Genomic DNA, 19764 nt, shown 5'->3' with positions numbered 1-19764 from the left:
AGTTAGATTCACGCTCCGCACGTGCAGCAGGTTTTCGCTGTCACTCAGAACGGCTCTGTCCCCCCCCCAGGTCGACCCCATGCTGACGCCCGAAGAGCGGCACCTCAACAAGATGCAGAACCACGGCTACGAAAACCCCACCTACAAATACCTGGAGCAGATGCAGGTCTAGCCACAGCCTGCAGATGGAGGGGGGTTGGAGGCGCCGTGGAGCCAGACGGAGGAAGTGGGACGAAAAACTACTGACCAATAACACGCGATAATATCGTTAAAATCATTTACATATGTCCAAACTCCATTTACTGGTTTGTTGGAGAGAATCCTTAAGTAATGCTACTACATCTACTACTGCTACTGTTGTATCATAGAGCTCTTTTTGATTACCGTTCTTTTGAAGCAGCTGGTGTCATGTGTGATTCTGCAAAATTTGATCGATACGGATCGAGATGTATAACATTTTTTCAAGTTTTTTGTTGTTTTTTTTTCTTTTGAAAAGAACAAAGCGAATCAAACTAATCTTTCTTGAGAGGCCATTGTTTCTTTTCCAGCATGCGAGTGTGATTAACGCGCTTTCCGATGGGTTTCCTCAAAAAGAATCATGTCTTCTATCCTTTTTTGTTTTGTTTTGTTTTCTCAAACTGAACCAATTGCTTGTATATGAATTTTCTTTTTACCGTCTAAATGTTTAGTGAAACGGCAAATTTGAAATGGATGATTATTTACTTCTTTTGTTACAATGACAGACAACATATACAGTTTAAATAGATATATATATAAATATGCATATAAGATTAGATGTTTTTATTCCACGTTTCTTTCCCAGGATGGAGGTTATGAAGGTGTGCACAGACCCCCAGTTCAGAATCGATCTCGGAACCGTCACTGACATGAATGTCCTTCTCCTTCCTGCAACAGAGCCAGCCTTCAACCGCTGGCAGAGGGTGCAGAGAAAACAGATGTGTTGCATAGTTGAATGTACTGTGGAGGGGCTTTATTCGTTTTGTTTTTTTATTTTAATGGTGAAATCTCATTTCTTAATACAAATAAAAGAAAAGAACCAAGTTCCAGACCCCAAACGGACCTTCTTCAACCTTTCCTGGATCGTTTCATTCACCAAAAACGTTGCATTTTGTGTGCAGTGACCTCAGAGAGGGCAGTCGGAGCTGGAGGGCTGTGCAGGCAGACAGACGCACAGAGTCGAGGCTTGAAGAGCTGGTTTCTGATACACAAAAAGCCGACTTGCGTATTTTTATAGCTAGAAAACGACACAAACGAGTAAACCCTAGAAGCCCCTTCTCTCTTTATCTCTGTATTGTCTTTGTATGCCTGTATAGTTGACGTTGCAATCATGGCTTTGATTTTTCAGAGGGTTATCTGTGGCGTGCATCGTTCTTTAATGAAATCTCTTTTTACGTTTTCTATTTCCTTTTTCCTGTGACAGTATCTCTGTATGTGACTGTCTCACTATGCACCCCAATAGCTTCGACCTTGTAACTGCCTGCTTGATCGTGGGGGCGGGGGAAAAAAAATGTTATGAATATTAGTAAAAGTTTGAGATGGGAGGGGTGGGGGTGATCAAACTGAATTGAAACTGATTTATGGTTATATTGAGAAAACACGTCAATAAACTCACACCTTCCAAATGTATGTGTTGATTTTATTTCTGATGGCTTAAAAAAAAAGTTTGTCTTTTTATTTATTTCTTTTTGTAACGAGGTGAGTTTCCTTTTAAAGCAGTGTAACTAAAATTGGATTCAGTTGCCACATAGTGGAGCAAAATTAATGTTTTTTTACCTAAGGAGTTCCATTACAAGGTTTTTGTTTTGGGTTTGTTTGTTTGTGTATCACTATACAAGAGAGCTTTTATTTTTAAAAGAATTTAAAAAACCTCGCTTAAGTCTTCTTTTGCTCCATCTACCGACAGTTTTGGGTATTGCACCTGAAATCTTAAAGAGCTGTTTCTGAAATTAATTCATCTTAAAGACTCTAAAACAGATTTAATATTTCTTGAAATATTTAAATCTGCTTCTTAATGGCTTCTTAAATATTTTATCCCATATATTTTTAAAACATTTATTTAGTGATTTCCTATTTTATTATTTGCTGACAAATTTAAATAATGACACATTTATTTAACAATTTGATGGTGTATAGTTATTAAATTTGTAGGTAAGAAACCACCAATGATTGATTTATTATCAACCGAGTGAATTTAGAAAACAAGATGATAAAATGTTCATTTAAAATTTAAGAAAGAAAAAGTCTAATACATTTGACAATGATTTCACAACTTGCTTCAAATCTACGGTGGCCCGGAACCGCCATTGCAGCAAAAAAAAAAAAAAAAAACTGAATGGCAAAAAGAATAAATGAAAAAAAGCAACTGCAAAAAAAAGGAAATCCAAATAAAAAAGAGTAAATGCAAATAAAAAAATAAATGGCTTTTTTTGCTGTCATGGCGATTATTATTTGCAGCATTTAATTCTATTTGTATTTCCTCTTTTTTATTTGCATTTTATTTTGTTTGCAGTTGCTTTTTTTTTTTGCTCGTCTTTTTTTAAATTTGGATTTCCTCTTTTTTATTTGCAGTTGCTTTTTTTGCCCAGACCCGCCATTGCAGCAAAAATAAATAAATAAATAAATAAATAAATAAATAAATAGAGGGGCAAAAAAATAAATGAAATAGTTGATAGGATCTTTCATCCTGTCAGCTAATCAACAACGCATCAAGGACACTCGACAATAATTATTGTTGTTAGATTTTTTTCTTTATCTTTTTGAAATATAATCATTACAAAACTCTCGCAGACACAACCACACAATGATGCAAGGCACAGCTCTTCACAAAAACAAAGATAAAAAAACACGAATGTACACATATATACAAAAATATAAAAACTTTCAGCATAAATTGAAATACAAGGCAAACGACAATCTGGACCCTAGATTTGTAACCATTCTGTAGCAGATTTACAAATGTCATCAATGAATGGACTTGGGTTGTGAATACATGAGGATAAAAACAGTCTGACTTCATTTTTAAAACGCAGGAAATTCGGCCAATCTTTTTTCTACTTTTTCTTATGAATAAGATATTTTCCCAAAATCAGGAGGATGTTCACTAATTTTTATTGTCTCTTTTGGCAACTTACTGTTGTAAAAAATGTCTTTTTCTGTGAGTTGTATGTTGTTAATTTTTTTACTAAGCCAGTTGTGAAAATTTTGCCGGAATCTTTGGATCACTGTAGTAATTGTTTATAATTTTGAACTGCATTTCTTTAACTTTGGGGACCACTGGCCATTTTATGAATTTCCATAGTTGAGCACCGATTTTTTTCTTTATCTTGATCTCTCAGAGTTGTGTTTTGTTTCTTTTCGGCGTTTTTTCTTCCGTGGTGAAGCTCAAACAGGAAGCGTTTCCAAATGTTGGTGTGACGACGGAGACACGCCCGCCGAAACCAACCTGCGCCTCCCGGAAGAGGAGTCCCATAGCTCACCTGTTAGGCCCTCCTGTCCACACTGACGGGCGGGCGCTCTTTGGGACAAAAGGTTCTTTTAACACCTCCGAACCAAATTTTATTTTAATTAGATTTTTTTGGTTGGAAGACGACACCCTTTGGACTCACCTGTGCGGCTGCGCTCAGGTGCAAGCTCGTGTCTTTGGTAACCAGGCCAGCAGGTTCACCTGAGGGAGGACTTCACTTCGGCTTGTTGTTGTATTTTTGAGGAATAAAACGGATTTGGTTCGAATTGACTCCGCGATGGACTACATGGCAAGTGGATCCAAGTACACTCCAGACAAGGTAAGCCTGCTGCTGCCTGGACTTCATTTGTTTGGATACACCTGAGATTTAGGTCAAACATGGCGCGTAATTGCGCGTTCACTCATACCTTAGCTAATTTTTTTTAACTTCCACTGATTGGATCCTCCTGCTCTGACTCCTATGTTCCTATAAAATCCAGATTCATTTTGTGGAGCTGTAAACAAATTCCCATCAGCCAACAATTGCTGCGCAGCGCCGGCAGGTGTTTTCCAAAGTGCAGATTTAAACAGTTTCTCCCACCGCATTCCTCCCTCCACCTCTGTTCAGAGGTGTTTTCGCCTCTGACAGCTGAGTTTCTGAACGATACAGGAAGCGCCCTGGAACTTGTTGTCTCCATCTCAGCAGGTTTGACAGGATCTACGTGGTGAAACCTTTGCCTCTTCCACTCCTCCCCCCCCCCTTTCTGTTTTACCTTTTAATGCAGTTCTCAGAGCTGTGACTCACGCATGAAGTTTCTGCTCCATTTACAGTTACAAACTCTGCCTCTGTCTCATTTTATTAGTTTACTTTCAAAGAAAACTAAAATAGAATTGTGTCAGATTCTGTTGATTTCCACTGATGGCTGATCTTTTCTGATATCTCATATCTAAACCCAAACTAACATCCAGAAAGGCTCATCTTGATCTGCCTTTGCAGTGGCACTGAACGGCAGTTGGTTACATGAATGTAACACATTTGCCTCATGTTTTCGGTCTTCCAGGGCAAAGAAATGGAATCCACTGTGCATTTCCTACCAGCTGCCGACAATGCAAAGTATGAGAAGAAGAAGGGACCCAACAAAATCGGGGCTGTGATCGGCGTTCTGGTCCTGGTTTTGGTCATTGCTCTCATGGTCGGACTGCTGGTCTGGCATTTCCACTGTAAGTGGCCGCCTCTCCTTCGCCTCAGGAGGTTCTGCTGAGGTGAAACTGCGTTTTTAGGTGCCTCCAAAAAGACCTTCTGCACATTAGTAGACGTGAAAATGAACCGTTTTTTTTTTTGGTTGTTTAAAAGTCGCAAACCTTTCTGACTAAAAAAAAAATTCAATAAATTTTGAAGCTCATTAAAATGTTGCAATTCTGTTTTTATCCTAAATATGTTTTTTCCCCATTTCTAATCACTCCTTAAATCTACAATTAACATGTATTCTATAGGTTTTATGAATTATTAAATTGATTTTATAACATGTATACCATAAATTTACATTTAAAAGCACATTAGTATCTGCAAAATGCTGAAGTTCCCTTGATTGGGTTTCAGGAAAGAAGGAACAACAACAAGGAACAAATTCCTCATTTATCCCCTGAAGTACAGATATTTAGGACTTAGTGCATGGAATTCTTGTTTTTATTTGTTTTGTTTTTTTAAATCAGGGAACCCTAAATCCCACCTGAAAATTCACGAACTTAAAAGATCGAAACTTTAAAATCTCTTGTTTTTACTTTTCACTGCTTCAACTGTTTGCATTAAGTTATTTAGAATAACTTTTATTTTTTGTCCACCATGAAAACTATTTTCAGAATGAACAGAACAGAAGGGAACGTTGGTAGTGCTGAAAGTGCTGGGGAAACTGGGGAAGTGAACGCTAATTTAAAGATGCTTTCATGTGCAAAATTCTGAGTTTGAAATGTTGATTAAGATTCCAGTGCTATAACAGCATTTATGAGCAAATAAACTATAAATATCTCAAATGTCAGTAAAGACAATAATGTTTCAAGACCCACTCCAGTGAAGATGTTTTTAGGGCTTTTAACATGTTTTGAAGCATTTTTCTTATGATTGAGAACATAAAGAAAATAATTTAGGATTAAAGCTGCATTCTGACTATTTCTTTATTCAAAGTGTGTTTGGTCAGGTGGTCAGATATCAATGTAGGGTTTATTACGCCCACAACTCAGAGGTGAATTTCTAATAAACTGCTGCCGCTCTGCAGAAACTATTGAAACGACAGTTTTTTTTGCTAAAAATGGCATAATCCTAATGAAAGACCACTGGCATTGCTTTCATAATAGATAAAAAATATAGTTGTAGTGGATTTTTAACAAGTTTTTAATGAAAAACGTTTTGCTTCAATCCGGAAGTCAAAGGGCACTCAGAAAAACAACCTTTTAAACGTAGAATTTATGTTTTATTATTTTAATATCCATTGTTTATGATCGGTGTTGAATGATTAAAAACATCTTGAATGTGTTTCTCTTTTTTCCATTTATTTGTGCGCCCCAAGTGGTCTAAATGCAGAAGCGGTAAAAATACTTTTTGAAAGAACGTTTTAGCATAAACGATGGAAGAAAATGATGGAAACAAGAAGTTGACGTCATGTAGAGCAGGTCATTCACACATCCACCCTTGTTTCTGTTTTCTTTCAGTTCGCAAGGAATCGTGGGTAAAGAGGATGTACAGCGGCTCCATGCGGCTCACAGATCAGGCGTTTGAAAACTCTTATGAAAACTCCAGCACTCCTGAGTTCAAAGCTCTGGCAGATCTGGTGAAAAAACAGGTAAGACAGCCTCACCTCTTTTTTTTTTTTTTTTTTTGAAACGCTGTGCTTCCTCAAAAAGTTGTCAGTCATGCCTTTTGCTCTCGTCTCCTTCAGCTCAAAAATCTCTACTCTGCAAATCCTCAACTGAAGAAGTACTATGTGGGCTCCACCGTTCAGGCTTTCAGGTACGCTGACATGAAAACAGAGCCGTGTCATGTTTCTTCGGTGTACCTGCACAGCAGGTTACTTCTGTTTTCTGAAGGTCACAGGTGCTCTTATGTCGTCACTTCCGTTCCTACTCAGTTAAATGTGCTGTAAAGTCGTGGTCAACCAACCCCTTTTTTCAGGCCACGGACCGGTTTATTGTGAAAATTGTGACGTTTATCTAAATCCTCTGTAAAATATCTGTAGTTGGTTTAGACTTTATTTGTACACTAGATTTCCTGTAGGAACCATTCAAATTAGATGGTGATTTTCCCCTTAACCCCCATGACTGTTACAGTGGAAGCTAAAAAGTTCAGCCTCGTCCGACTTTGAACTCGTTGATGACTGAATTTATTCCAGCTTTGAAGAAAATATTTCACTAATGTTATTTTCAAGCCAAAGTGATTTGATGCATATTTACACTTTACTACCTAAAGCATTGGCTCACCTGCCTTGACTCTCACATGAACTGAAGCGCCATTTCATTCCTAACCCATTGAGTTCAGTATGATGTTGCTCCACCTTTTACAGCTTCAACTCTTCCTGAAAGGCTGTCCACAAGGTTGAGGAGTGTGTTTCTAGGAATTTTTGACCATTCTTCCAAAAGTGCATTGGTGAGGTCAGACAGTGGTTTTGGTGGCGAAGGCCTGGCTCTCAGTGTCCAGGACTCTGTGGCGGCCAGTCAAGTTCATCAACACCAGACTCTGTCATCCATGTCTTCATGGACCTTGCTTTGTGAACAGTCATGTTGGAGGAGGAAGGACCTGCTCCAAACTGTTCCTACAAGCTTGGGGGCATGAAATTGTCCAAAATGTTTTGGTATCCTGAAGCATTCAGAGTTTCTTTCACTGGAACTAAGGAGCCACGCCCAAGTCCTGAAAAACAACCCCACACCATAATACCTCCTCCACCAATTGTCACACTCAGCACAATGCAGTTCGAAACGTAGCACTCTCCTGGCAACCTCTAAACCCGGACTCGTCCCTCAGATCACCAGATGGAAAAGTGTGATCCATCACTCCAGAGAAGGCATCTCCACTGCTCTAGAGTCCAGTGACGGCGTGCTTTACGCCACTGCATCCAACGCTTTGCATTACACTTGGTGATGTGTGGCTTGGTTGCTGCTGCTGCTCGGCCATGGAAACCCATTTCATGAAGCTCTCTGTGTGCTATACTTAGGCTAATTTAAAGGTCACATGAAGTTTGGAGCTCTGTGCAGAAGGTCGGCGACCTCTTTGTGCTTCAGCATCCGCTGACCCCTCTCCATCAGTTTACGTCATCTACCTCTTCGTGGCTAAGTTGCTGTTGTTTCCAAACTCCTCCATTTTGTTCTGCTAGAGCTGACAGTTGACTGTGGAATGTTTAGGAGGGAGGTAATTTCAACACTGGATTTGTGGCAAAGGTGGCGTCCTATGACAGTTCCACGCTGGAATTCACTGAGCTCCCGAGTGCGGCCCATTCTTTCACAAACAGTGTTTGATTTTATTCACCTGTGGCCAGGCCAAGTGACTAGGACACCGGATTCTGATCATTTGGATGCATGAGTGATTACTTTTGGTAATAAAGTGTATGTCAATATGCTTTAAAGAGCTTATATCGTGCAAAATCAATTTTTTGAGCTTTCAAGTTTATTATAATGTTCATTCCGCACAAATAAAGAAAACCCTAAAGCGGTATTTTAATCTGTTCACACATTTCTGAGTATTCCTCCAAAAACCTGCGCTCTGAGTGCCCCCCCCCCCAAACCAAAAAATCTAACGGTTTCTCACATCATGACATGGATAAGTGGCGCTTACTCACTCAAGGTACAACAAAAAATATGGGGGATGAAAAACGGTCCATGAGGTGCTTAGACTCTGTCCCAAACTCCCTAAGTAGTAAGACGCTATAAAGAGCGCCACTATCCAGTGCCCTGGATGTTAAAAGCAAATTGGACTCAATGCTCTCTACATTTTTTTTTACAGCAAATATAACATCACCAATTTCCCAAAGTAAAAACCTGATAAATATGCAATTTTTTTGTGGTCTTTATTTGCCAAAATGGTGAGCATTGATGCACACAGTTTTTGTTTGCAGAGAGTTTTGGTAAATTTCTAAGGCACTGGATTATGGAATTGTAGATTCAGATGTCACAAGAAGATGGTGAACACCATAAATAGTGCACTATGTAGTGAGTAGTGAAGGAATTCAGACACAACCCAAAACTGGTATTTTATTACAATCATAAGCATGAATCCACTGTTTGAATAACTTTATTAGCAGTATCCTCATGACATTAGATACTGTTGTCTTGTTGCCAGTTACTGAATTATTATTATGGCGCGTGGGAACAACTGTTGCAGTAAATCCATATATGGAGTAAAAACTCCAGTTTTTGTTGGTTAAATGCAGCTTTCTTTTATTTTGAAGTTGAAGGGTCTTTTCTGCCTAAAAGGATTTTCCAAATACATTTGGGGTTTTTTAAGTGACGGATAGATAAACGACACAAAATAAAACTTCCTTCAGAATCAAATTATGAGGAAAACAAAAAAAACCTTTTCTCTGCATAGCGGTGCCAGTCTGAAGCCTGGGGGTTGGGGACCAATGCTTTGAAGGTTTTTCAGACTGTTTCTGTGTTTTATTTTGCAGTGAAGGCAGTGTTATTGCCTACTACCTGTCGGAGTTCAAAATCCCAGAAGCCCAAACAGCAGCTATTGACAACGCTATGTCTGAAATAGACAAAGGAAAATCGAGATCCTTCCCTGTCATCAACGTGGATGATGTGGTGTCTTCAGGTAGTCTATTTTACCTCATCCTGTTTAGTTGTTTTATTTGTTTTTGAAATTCTATCCTCATTCTTGTTTTTTTTTTTTTTGTTTTTCTTGTAGCGATCGATCCCCGAATGTTCACCAGACACTTCAATAGTGAGTATTTGGTTTGCTGGCTAATAAACTTTTAAAAACAGGTTTTCACAATAGAGTTTACAGTGCCTTGCAGAAGTATTCACCCCCTTTTGGATGTTTGTCCCTTTTGTTGCTTTCATAAATCACTCAGGGTGAATAAAATGTGTCTTTCTTCACAAAAAATGTACTAGAAAACAAACGTTCAATGCCCATGTGAGAACAGAATTCTAGAATGTAATTTTAATGAAACTAAAACAAAAAATGAAATGTAATTGTTTGCATAATTATTCACCCCCTTCCAGTCAGTATTTAGCAGATGCACCTTTGGCTGCAATCACAGCACTGAATCTGTGTGGATAAGTCTCAATCAGTCTTGTACATCTGCACACTGGAATTTTGCTCCATTCGACTTTGCAAAACGAATTTTGCATCATTCTTGCATCACTTATCATCGTCTTGCTGGAAAATAAATCTCCTTCCAAGTCGTAGTTCTCTTGCAGACCGAAAAAGATTGTCCTCCAAGATTTCAGTGTGTTTTGCGGCATTCATTCTGCCCTCTATCTTTACAGTTATATTTCATTTTATAGTTTTGTTTCATTGAAATTACTTTGTAGAAATATGTTTTCACATTGACATTAAAGTTGTTTTTTTTAGTAAATATTTTGTGGGAGGAAAGATGCATTTTCCTGACCATGAGTGATTTATGAAAGCAACAAAAGGGAGAAACATCCATGGGGGTGAATTCTTTTGCAAGGCACTGCATATGCAGCACTTTTGAAATAAAAGCAGTTCTGTTGAGGAAACAGCAGCCCACTTTGTTCAGCACAACTTCTTGTTGTTTCATTTCTGTTAGGTAGCAGGCGGGACAGTAAACATGTCACCGGCACCGGCAGTCTACAGATCCAGTCCCCTGGCTTCCCCAACTCCCCGTACCCCCCCAGCAGCTTCATGCAGTGGGAGCTGAGAGGAGACGTCAATCACGTCATGAAGCTGAAATTTGAATCACTACATTTGGAGGAGAACTGCAGCAATGACTTCATCAAAATCTACGACTCGCTGGTGACCATCGAGAGACGCCTTATGGAGGAGTGAGTTTCACGGCTTCTGCTTTGCTTCTTCTTCTCTACCTGATGAAGGGCATTTTATGTCAGGAGAATGTTGCGCCCTCTGCTGGTTGGAGAGCTGTTGGGGGGGGGGGGGGTGCGATAATGGCAGCTGTTTGCAAAAAAATCTGCAACTAAGTACTTTATGTGTCTGATTTTTCCCAGATTTTTCTTACTTTATGTTTTAGAGAAAAAAAGAATTAAGTTGCCCTCCAATACTTTAAAAAAAAAAATTCCAGATGGAGAAGCGGTTTTCTCCGGCCACAGTGCAGGACAGCAGCTGCTCCTCACTGGGAGAGTCTTGGATTGATTTCTGAAGGATTTCATAGAGACGTGCAGCGACACTATTGTGCAGTTCTTCAAAATAAATAAACTGAATCTCTCATCATTCACTTCCTCTGTGATGAAGTTGAGAAAAACTTTTGACAGAAGCTCCTCCCACATGCGGCGGGAGCTGTAGGTTAACACACTTCTGGACCAAGGTCAACCAGCAACTTGTACATTGGTTTTGATGCGTGGATTACGTTTGGTGATAGTGTACAATTGATCTGAATGATGTACGCACAAGACGAAGGGGAGAGGGGGGGATCCGTGGTACACGTGTGTTCCGAACCGTGGCTCGTGATTCGTACAGATCACGGATCATCCGTGGTCTGTTGCACCCCTAATCAGAATGTAGCAAAGCGGAGATCTTATGGCCCGCCCGGCGTATTTCTATGAAACTGTATTTTTCAAATCACATTTTTCACAATGATTTAAATAAAGAAATACTCGCCATTTTAAACTTAACTGTCTTTATGCAGTGGGGCAAAAAAAGTACTTAGTCAGCCACCAATTTTGAAAGTTTTCACTTAAAAAGATGAGAGAGGCCTTTAATTTTTATTATAGGTATACCCCAACTATGAGAGCCACAATGAGAGAGAAAATCACATTTTCTCCAAGAACCTTTACTGTGACGAAAAATCACACTCACTGTGGGTGTGCCTCAACACGTTTAACTCCGCCCACGTTGAGGCACACCTCGGTCTGCAGACTGCAGCCAGGGACTTGAAGATATTTTTGGATGTGACCTTTTGTGCTTCTAAATGTCAAGAGATCAATGTTAGGAATGTGGTGGAGTTTTGAGCTCATTCTGTCACAGAAAAAAAAAACAATTGGCCAAAGTCCCAAACATTAATTTAAAAGATGCTTAATCTAAAAAGCAACTGACTTACTCTTTACTAAAAGTAACAATTTACCAAGAAAAGTTACTTTACAGTGCTGTTTTTCAAAATTTAGATTTCACTGATCAGTTTTTACAATTGAAATGAACAAAATCTGCATTTACAGTAGTCCCCTTTTTCTGATTTTCTTTTATTCTTTCAGTGCTGTTTTGCATGTTTTTCTGCTCTATGTACTGCGTTCTGGTTGGTTGTAGACCTTGTCGATCAATCTCCTCCGTGCCGTACGTCCTGTACAGATACACGTGCAGTTGCCAAATTTTTGATTCTGAGGAGATATTTGTTTTCCTTCTGTAATATCAACTTATTTTTCTACAAAGGTTTGATTTATTCAGGATTTAAACCAGAGAGAGAGAAACACGAGTTTTTATATAAAGTTGATTTAAGTTGGAATATTATTTATTTTTCTCAGGTTATGTGGATACCATTCACCCAGCTCTCAGCTGACATTCGTGTCGTCCCGGAACGTCATACTGGTGACGATGGCTACAGATGAAGGAAAGAACTTCCCAGGATTTCGAGCCACGGTCTCCCAAATTCCAAGGGGAAGTAAAGGTACGGACGGATGCTTCACTGGAGACTGTTTGCTGTTTGAAAAACAAGCAAATGAAAGTTAAATTTCTTAATTTCAGAGTTGAGCTGTGGTGGTAGTCTGTTTGGCTCTAAAGGCAGCTTCTCTTCTCCCAACTACCCAAGCTTTTATCCTCCCAACACTCTTTGCAGATGGACCATCACGGTGAGCTGTGGGGTCCATTTAGGTTAAAATGTTCCCAGTTGGAGTCAGGTCTTCACTCCATCCTTTTCTCTTTTAAAGGTCCCTCAAGACTTGGTGGTGAAACTGAGGTTCCTAAAGTTCTACGTAGCCGATGCTGGAGAGAAAAATAGTAATGACTGTCTGAAGGACTACGTGAAGATCGATGATGAGAAGTGAGTGTGGATTTTGCGTGTGCAGCTTCCTGGCACTAAGCAGATTTCTCAGTGTGTGTGTCCCATTCCCTCTTCAGACTGTGTGGGGAGAATCCTGATGGAACATTTAGGATTGGGACGTCCAACATCATGAAGGTGGAGTTTAGGTCCGACACTTCCTACGTGGACCTGGGCTTCAGTGCAGAGTTTGAAGCGGTTAAAGACGAAAATCGTAAGTGTCTCCAGCGTGCTTTAGCGGGTTCTCTTTTTTAGGTAGCATGTGTCTCATTGTTGTGTCCCCCACAGCTTGTCCTAAACAGTTCACGTGTAAGAACCAGAGGTGCATAAAGACTGAGCTCAGGTGTGATGGCAGGGACGACTGCTGGGACAACAGCGATGAGATGGATTGCAGTGAGTACATCCTCACAAATGGTGACATTTACAGGTCTATAGAATTTCTTCCTCTTAGCTTTCGTGTTGGTTGTCCAGATCGCTGCTGCAAGGCTTTTAACCAATTCTTCCAGGTTTTCACACCGTTTCACACCAGGTTTTCACCCCGTTGCTTATCCAGCTGCACTGGCTCCCCATGCGTTTCAGAGTGCATTTTAAAATCCAGGTTTTAACATAATAACTAAGCACCGGTCTACATAAAAGACCGTGTGCAGCCGTACACTCCCAGCAGGTCCCTGAGATCATGTGACCTGGGTCTGCAGGTTGTTAAGAGAACCCGGTTAGGAACTAAAGGTGACGGAGCCTCTGCAGCAGTGACTCCATCCATTTTTTCTTTTAATAAGCAGCTAAAAATCTATCTTTTTAAAATTGCTTTTTCATCATTCGTTTTTTATCTTCTGTGTTTTACTGTGAAGCACTTTGTGATTTTTATCTTGAAAGTTGCTATTCAAATGAAGTTTATTATTATTACTATTATAATTATGTGTAACTTCTTTCCACAGAATGCAACTCGAGCTTTATTAATTGCAAAAACGGGTTTTGCGTATTGCCCTTCTGGAAATGTGACGGCAAAGATGACTGTGGAGACAACACAGATGAGATGGGCTGTGGTAAGACCCACTGACATGAGAACAGGGGCTATGCACCCAGACCACTTTGTTTTGTTCTTTTCTTTAACATGCTTTCTCTTTGAAGGTTGTGGAGCAGGGCAATTTCAGTGCAACAATAAGAAATGTGTGTCTGAGAAAAATCACTGCGATGGCAAAGACAACTGTGGAGACGGCTCAGATGAGCTCAACTGTCCAGGAGGTATGTTTTTGACGTTATACCGGTCTGTAAGTCAGGTCCCCATCAGCAAGGAGCTGTGGTTTGGCAAGAAATGTGTTCAAAAACTTATGGGGGAAAAAAGGAGGAAGTTTCCTTTGCAGGGTTGACTAGCTCCCCTTCAGTGAGAAGCTCAGTCAGCTGGGAATATCTTAGAGTAGAGCAGAGATTCCTCTGTCTCTCATGCTACAAACACAACAGGCTCTGAAAAGTGCATTCGGGGATCGCCTCCAATGAAAAGTCTACCAATAAAAATGTGCGTTTTTGGACTTCTGCTAAAAATGTATTAAAGTCCGTTTTTATGCTCTACGTACAAACCATGCAGCCACTGAACACGCAATGAAAGTTGAACCAGTTGACCAATCAGGGACTCGGATTTAGTAGTGATGTAAGCGTAGCGTCCTTCTTAAAACACAAAACCATTTAAAAATTAGCATGGAGGAGAAAATATAATTGCGGTTTGTGCCAGGCCGGATTGACACAAAGTCTTTCATATATCAGAATAGAGTTGTGAAAGAAAAATCTTGGAGCAAGACGAGCAAGATTTTGCACCGCTTTGACAGATGTGAGTGCATGCGCTGGTAAGGTGCAGCAGCACTCCAGTGTGGACACCACATGCTATAACCACGTTTAAAAATGCCCGTTTAGCACATTTTTGAACGCACCACCGTGTCCGTTGTTAGAACACCACTCCAAAAGCTTGCCTCAAAGCAAGAGCGCTAACCCCCACCTGAAACAGAACATCAATAGGGGGGCCTTTCTGAAGGATACGCAAGTTTGCAAAGCTATGCCGAAAGCAAACTACTATTTTAGATTAAACCAAAGTGAAAAAACACATTCAGTTAGAAATATCTGGGGCTGGACTCTCCTCAGGTGCTACTTCACATCCCGACTAGGATCTCTCTTTGTGTGGGGTTTGCATGTTTCCGTCGTGCATATATGGGGGAACTCCGTCTTCATCCCACATTACAAAAGCATGCTTCATAGGTTAATTGATGTCTCTAAATTGCCCCTGGGTGTGCATGCGGGTCTGTGGCCCAGCAACAGATTGGCGACCAGTCAGTTTGTACCCTGCCTTCACCTGACAGTATAGGGGTTGGCTCCAGCAACCCCGCGATCCCAAAAGGGATTCAAAGGATGGATGGATGGATGGATGGATGGATGGAAATATTTGTCAACATATGATGACAGAGTTTTGATGTTCTTGACCTGAAGCTCCTCTGTGCTGAAGTAAAGAAGCAGAGGAGAACAAACATGTCCCACACCTGAAGTTTGAAAGAACCAATCAAATCTAAAGCTGTTGATCTCTGCCTCTCTGTAGGTACCAAGACAATTTGCACTGAGAGTTCATTCAGATGCAAAAGCGGAGAGTGCATCAACAAAATTAACCCAGAGTGCGACGGAACTCAGGATTGCTCCGATGGATCTGACGAGCAGAACTGCAGTACGAAACACACGACTCTGACTTGTTCCATGAAACGTGGTAGATCTTACACCTGCTTGTCCTCGAGCTCTATCAAGCCCCGCTGCTTGTTTGCTTCTTTACAGACTGCGGCACGTTCATGACCCCACGTTCCCGCGTTGTGGGCGGCGTGGATGCTGAGAGGGGAGAGTTTCCCTGGCAAGTCAGCTTGCATATGAAAGACGTCGGTCACGCATGTGGAGCATCCCTCATTAATGAAAAATGGCTGGTCACTGCGGCGCACTGTGTGAAAGATCGATTTGACGGAAGGTAGAGTTCATTTGTGTTGGAACTTTTTTTTATTTCAATAGGATTGTAAAAATAACACTGTACAGAGGATCATGCAGCTGAAGCTTTGCTCTTATCTGAACCCCATTCGATCCTGTATACGAGAATTGGACTGAGTGACTCCTCCCCCCTGGTGTTACAAACAGGAAGTACCTGCTGGTTCCAAGAAGTCAAAATCCCATAGACTTCTATTGAGAAATAAATGGCAGTTACTCAGTCATAGGGCGTGAAAGGCTTAACCCTTTCACAACAGAGTTTTTTGTTTACGTCCTTTGAATCGCCATAACTCTTCGACCGCTAATGCGAATAACGTAATTCCAACAAACTCTGAAGCTGAGAAAAGCAGCTTTGCTGGGATATGCAGCACTTTACATCAGTGAAGTGTTTATGCAAATAATGTAAATCGATTGGAATAACGTTAATGGAATCTCATTTTCATTTAGAATTGACTTAAATAATGTTGATTGTAGTTACTCATTCTTTTGGTGTTCATTAATTCTGACTAACATACCACAAAACCCATCCTTTTCATGACACTACCATTTGGATACAATAAACTCCTTTTTACATTTGAAATGATTTTTTTTAAATGTAAAAATGGGTTTTGACAAACATTTGGTTTGTCTGTAGAAGTCAAATTAAAAACCAGCATATTTTTGGACCCCTGACTTTCTTTAAAACCTCTTTACATGTTGTTGTTTTTTTTTGTTTAACCTGCTTCAGTTACCTGCTGGAGCACACAGGTAGACTCAATGTGCAAAGTGGCACTCCACCTTTCACATCTAGCTGCAGGATCAGATGAAGAAATAATAACAGATTCATTTGTTCTTTGTCTACAGACCCTCTATGCCTTCAACGTGGGAAGCTTTCTTAGGCCTTAAAACCCAAAAAGAGTCATCTAAAGAAGTTCAAAGGAGATTCCTCAAACAGGTCATACCACACCCTAATTACAACTACGACACATACGATAACGACATCGCCTTGATGGAGCTGGAAAGACCTGTTGACTATACGGACTTCATCAAACCCATCTGCTTGCCAGCTCCTCAGCATATTTTTGAAGTTGGGAAGCAAGTTTATATCACAGGATGGGGGGCCTTACGAGAAGGAGGTGAGTGACGTTCACATGCCACACCGTTTCTTTCATCAACTAAGCAAGAAGAGCTGATATTTGTCATTTTTCATTACGCGAGAATTGTTTTGCAATTAAAACATATCTTAGGTTTCAAAAACGAAAAAAATCTGTCCCCCTTTTTAAAATAAAAAAACTAAAAGATTCCTTGAAAATCTTTCCAAGTATGCAAGTATGCCATGCGTAAGTTTCATATTCTAACATTAAAGACCCACTCCAATGAAAAGTGTGTTTTTTAACATGTTCTTTATGATGATGGACTTTTGAGCCTAAAATTGCAATCCTCCGTATTTCTTTTTCCAAATTGTTGTGAATCAGGAGCAGACAAAAAAATGCAGTTTAAACGGAGCGGATTTGTGACGTAGAAAAAACGTCACAAGCTCCTTGCTCTGAGAGGAGGGGGAAGGGGGGTGGGGTTGGTCCGCACTGAACCGTTCCACTCACAGCTTGGAGGCACATTTCTATTTTTTTCTGCAGATAACGACACAGGTTTTTGTAAATGGGCTAAGAAGAGCATAATCATAATTAAGACCACTGGCAAAAGCTTTAACAATACTTAAACATAAATAATAATTTTATTAATAATTGTAATAAATGTGCAAAAAAGCAACACAAACCGCTATGGAGGATTTTCCACTAAAGATGTCTTTGATGTCATGCAGCAAATCAAGCTGCAACTATCCTGCAGAAGGCCGAGGTTCGGATCATAAACCAGACGGTGTGTAACACCTTAATGGGAGGGGAAATCACCAACCAGATGCTTTGTGCCGGAGTTCTTCAAGGAGGAGTTGACGCTTGTCAAGTAAGAGCTCTGCGTGTACTTCTAGTTTTTGTTTTTTTCTTGTCAGTTTTTTGAAATTCTGTCTTTTTCCTTTTGTCCCTGATTTTTGAAAATCGCTCAGCTCAAGGAGTATTTTTAACAGTGGAGTGTTTAGAAAAGAAGTAGATCAATCATAAATAGTTTAAATGTAGGGGCTTTAACTAAGAGCAAAGTTTGTGGATTAGTGTTGATTTTCGCTCACTTAAAATCAGAGAAGTGGGCAGAGAGATGGGTGTAAATGACTGTTCCAGTACTTCCTTCCTCACTCATCCTCTTGTGTTTCAGGGCGACTCTGGCGGTCCTCTGTCCAGTAAAGAGGGGAAACGTATGTTCCTGGCTGGAGTGGTCAGTTGGGGTGAGGGCTGTGCCCGCAAAAACAGACCTGGCATTTACACCAGGGTCACCAAATTCCTCGGCTGGATCAAAGAAAAGACAGGAGTGTAGTCGGCATCGAAATGGTCCAAGGTGACCAAAAAGGGACTTGGACTGGTGACGATGTGTACAGACAAACATCACCCCGACTGCAGACGCAGTGGCCTTGGCTACTTGATGTAGAAAAAGCACTGGTTCCTCCATCTTTTACACGTTTCAGTGATTTTTATTTTATTTTTGATTTTTATTTTTTATTTCCAGAGCGGGGGTTTGCCAAATCTTTTAAATGTAAATAAATGTTTTTAGTTTGTTTTTGTTTTTTTGTGCGTGTGTTTGAATGGAGAAACGTAGATGCTGTGCAGGAAATCAATGTTACACGTGTGAATGTCTATGCATGAACTGTTTATTCTCACTCCATTGTCTGTCGTTTTATGTCATGTTTAGAAATATTGACAGTGGATATTTGTTCTGATTTAATTGAGTGAAACACAAAATTAATTCAAACATTAGCCTGAATTATTTTCAGGATATTGGTTATCCTGATTCCATCTGAATTTTTTTTTTTTTATATTCAAGACTGTAAAATACTTCTACCCAGTTTGATTTTCGGCTCATCTGATAGTTTTTAAATAAAAGATTCTTTCTTGAAATGATTTTCTCAATTCTTAAACTGAGTTGAAGCGTTTTGATGAAAGATCAGAACTATGTTTTCCACTATTTCTCATCCAGTTGCTTTCGTGTAAATGCAGTAATATATTTAGAATTGTTTCTGAGCGGAGGTTCATGACCTATTCATGACCTTTGGATCTTCTGAATGTTTTTAGAATTTGACTGCTAAAACTTGCTTTCATGCATTTTTAACCAAAGTTGTCTCAGGAATTCTCTGCTTGTATCTTTCATTTACTCCTAATTGCTGTTAAATTGTACTTTTTTGAGAAGAACTAAAAAACATGAACAATCTTTAACCTCAGAACCACTAAAGAGGCAATGTGTTTAACAACTCAACAAGTGACAACAAAAAAAGAGGCTGTAAAACAGCTTTTTAAGTATGAAGACTTTAGTGTACTTTTAGTTACAAAAATCATTCACACTTTTAAAAAATTCCATCAATAGTAACCCTTGTACTATCCTAGTTGCATTAAAATTGGGAGTTGGGTCATCTAGACCCACTAGACAGTGCGCTGAACCTTTTTTCTTCAATGATTTGTGAACCTCACTGATGTCCATGGATTACATGAAATCTTTCCACCTTTATCCACCTTTGTCATGGTAGAGAGAACACGTCACTGCAAGGGTGGGGTCATCTAAGATAGCACAAGGGTTAAACCCACGCGTATTGTCAATTTTTTACATGTTGTTTTTGTACTTTTACACTTTTAAGTGAATGGTTTTCTTTTTTATTTTACTTTTTATGTTCTGCCGGTAAGAAATTGGTGCATATTATTCACTCCTTCCTTTTGCCAACTTTGGGGTCTTCTTTAGTTGTTTGTTTAATCTTTAAATCTGTATTAGACTTTTAGCAGCTGGCCTTTTCTAAGCACTCAAAGCAAGAATAAATTCTTACTCAATTATGCATCTCGTTTACATCATTTACAGCCTTATATTTTGCATGGCAGCATCTTCTTGACGTTATAATAAAAGGCCTATTCATTTTAAAGGTCTGAGTGGCCTATAGTTTTTTATTATAATTGTGTTCAACTTCTAAGTAATTTTAAATTAAATGATTTAATGTAAAAGTTTCCGAACTTTTAAATCTGAATTATTTTAATGTATGAAACCACATACAAATAATTTAGTGACCTGGTTCAGCATTTTAAT

The 19764-nt window shown here is 39.6% G+C and overlaps 2 protein-coding genes across 6 annotated transcripts in view; both read left to right on the top strand.

Annotated features, from left to right (window-relative positions):
- aplp2 (amyloid beta precursor like protein 2) overlaps positions 1 to 1647 on the top strand; it is a 62630-nt gene extending 60983 nt beyond the window's left edge. For all 5 annotated transcript variants that reach the window (XM_011482280.2, XM_020708079.1, XM_004075268.3 and 2 more), the window contains one exon: positions 71 to 1647. In XM_011482280.2, coding sequence (XP_011480582.1) covers positions 71 to 172 — 102 coding nt within the window. In that variant the 3' untranslated portion in view covers positions 173 to 1647. The remainder of the gene's footprint in view (positions 1 to 70) is intronic.
- Positions 1648 to 3285: 1638 nt separating this feature from the next.
- LOC101167722 (suppressor of tumorigenicity 14 protein homolog) lies at positions 3286 to 18596 on the top strand. Its single transcript, XM_023961760.1, has 20 exons — positions 3286 to 3644; positions 3728 to 3803; positions 4525 to 4684; positions 6170 to 6300; positions 6397 to 6467; positions 9115 to 9260; positions 9354 to 9389; positions 10222 to 10456; positions 12104 to 12246; positions 12324 to 12427; positions 12506 to 12618; positions 12696 to 12829; positions 12904 to 13008; positions 13551 to 13658; positions 13744 to 13857; positions 15194 to 15316; positions 15421 to 15604; positions 16462 to 16733; positions 17417 to 17556; positions 17860 to 18596. Exons 2-20 carry the CDS (start codon positions 3762 to 3764, stop codon positions 18016 to 18018), a joined length of 2520 nt encoding a protein of 839 aa, XP_023817528.1. The 5' UTR covers positions 3286 to 3644; positions 3728 to 3761; the 3' UTR covers positions 18019 to 18596.
- Positions 18597 to 19764: the final 1168 nt, after the last annotated feature.

Source organism: Oryzias latipes, chromosome 13, assembly GCF_002234675.1.
Source record: "Oryzias latipes chromosome 13, ASM223467v1".
NCBI lineage: Eukaryota > Metazoa > Chordata > Actinopteri > Beloniformes > Adrianichthyidae > Oryzias > Oryzias latipes.
Note: the sequence above shows the minus strand (reverse complement) of the source record. Positions and strands in the feature narration are given on the sequence as shown.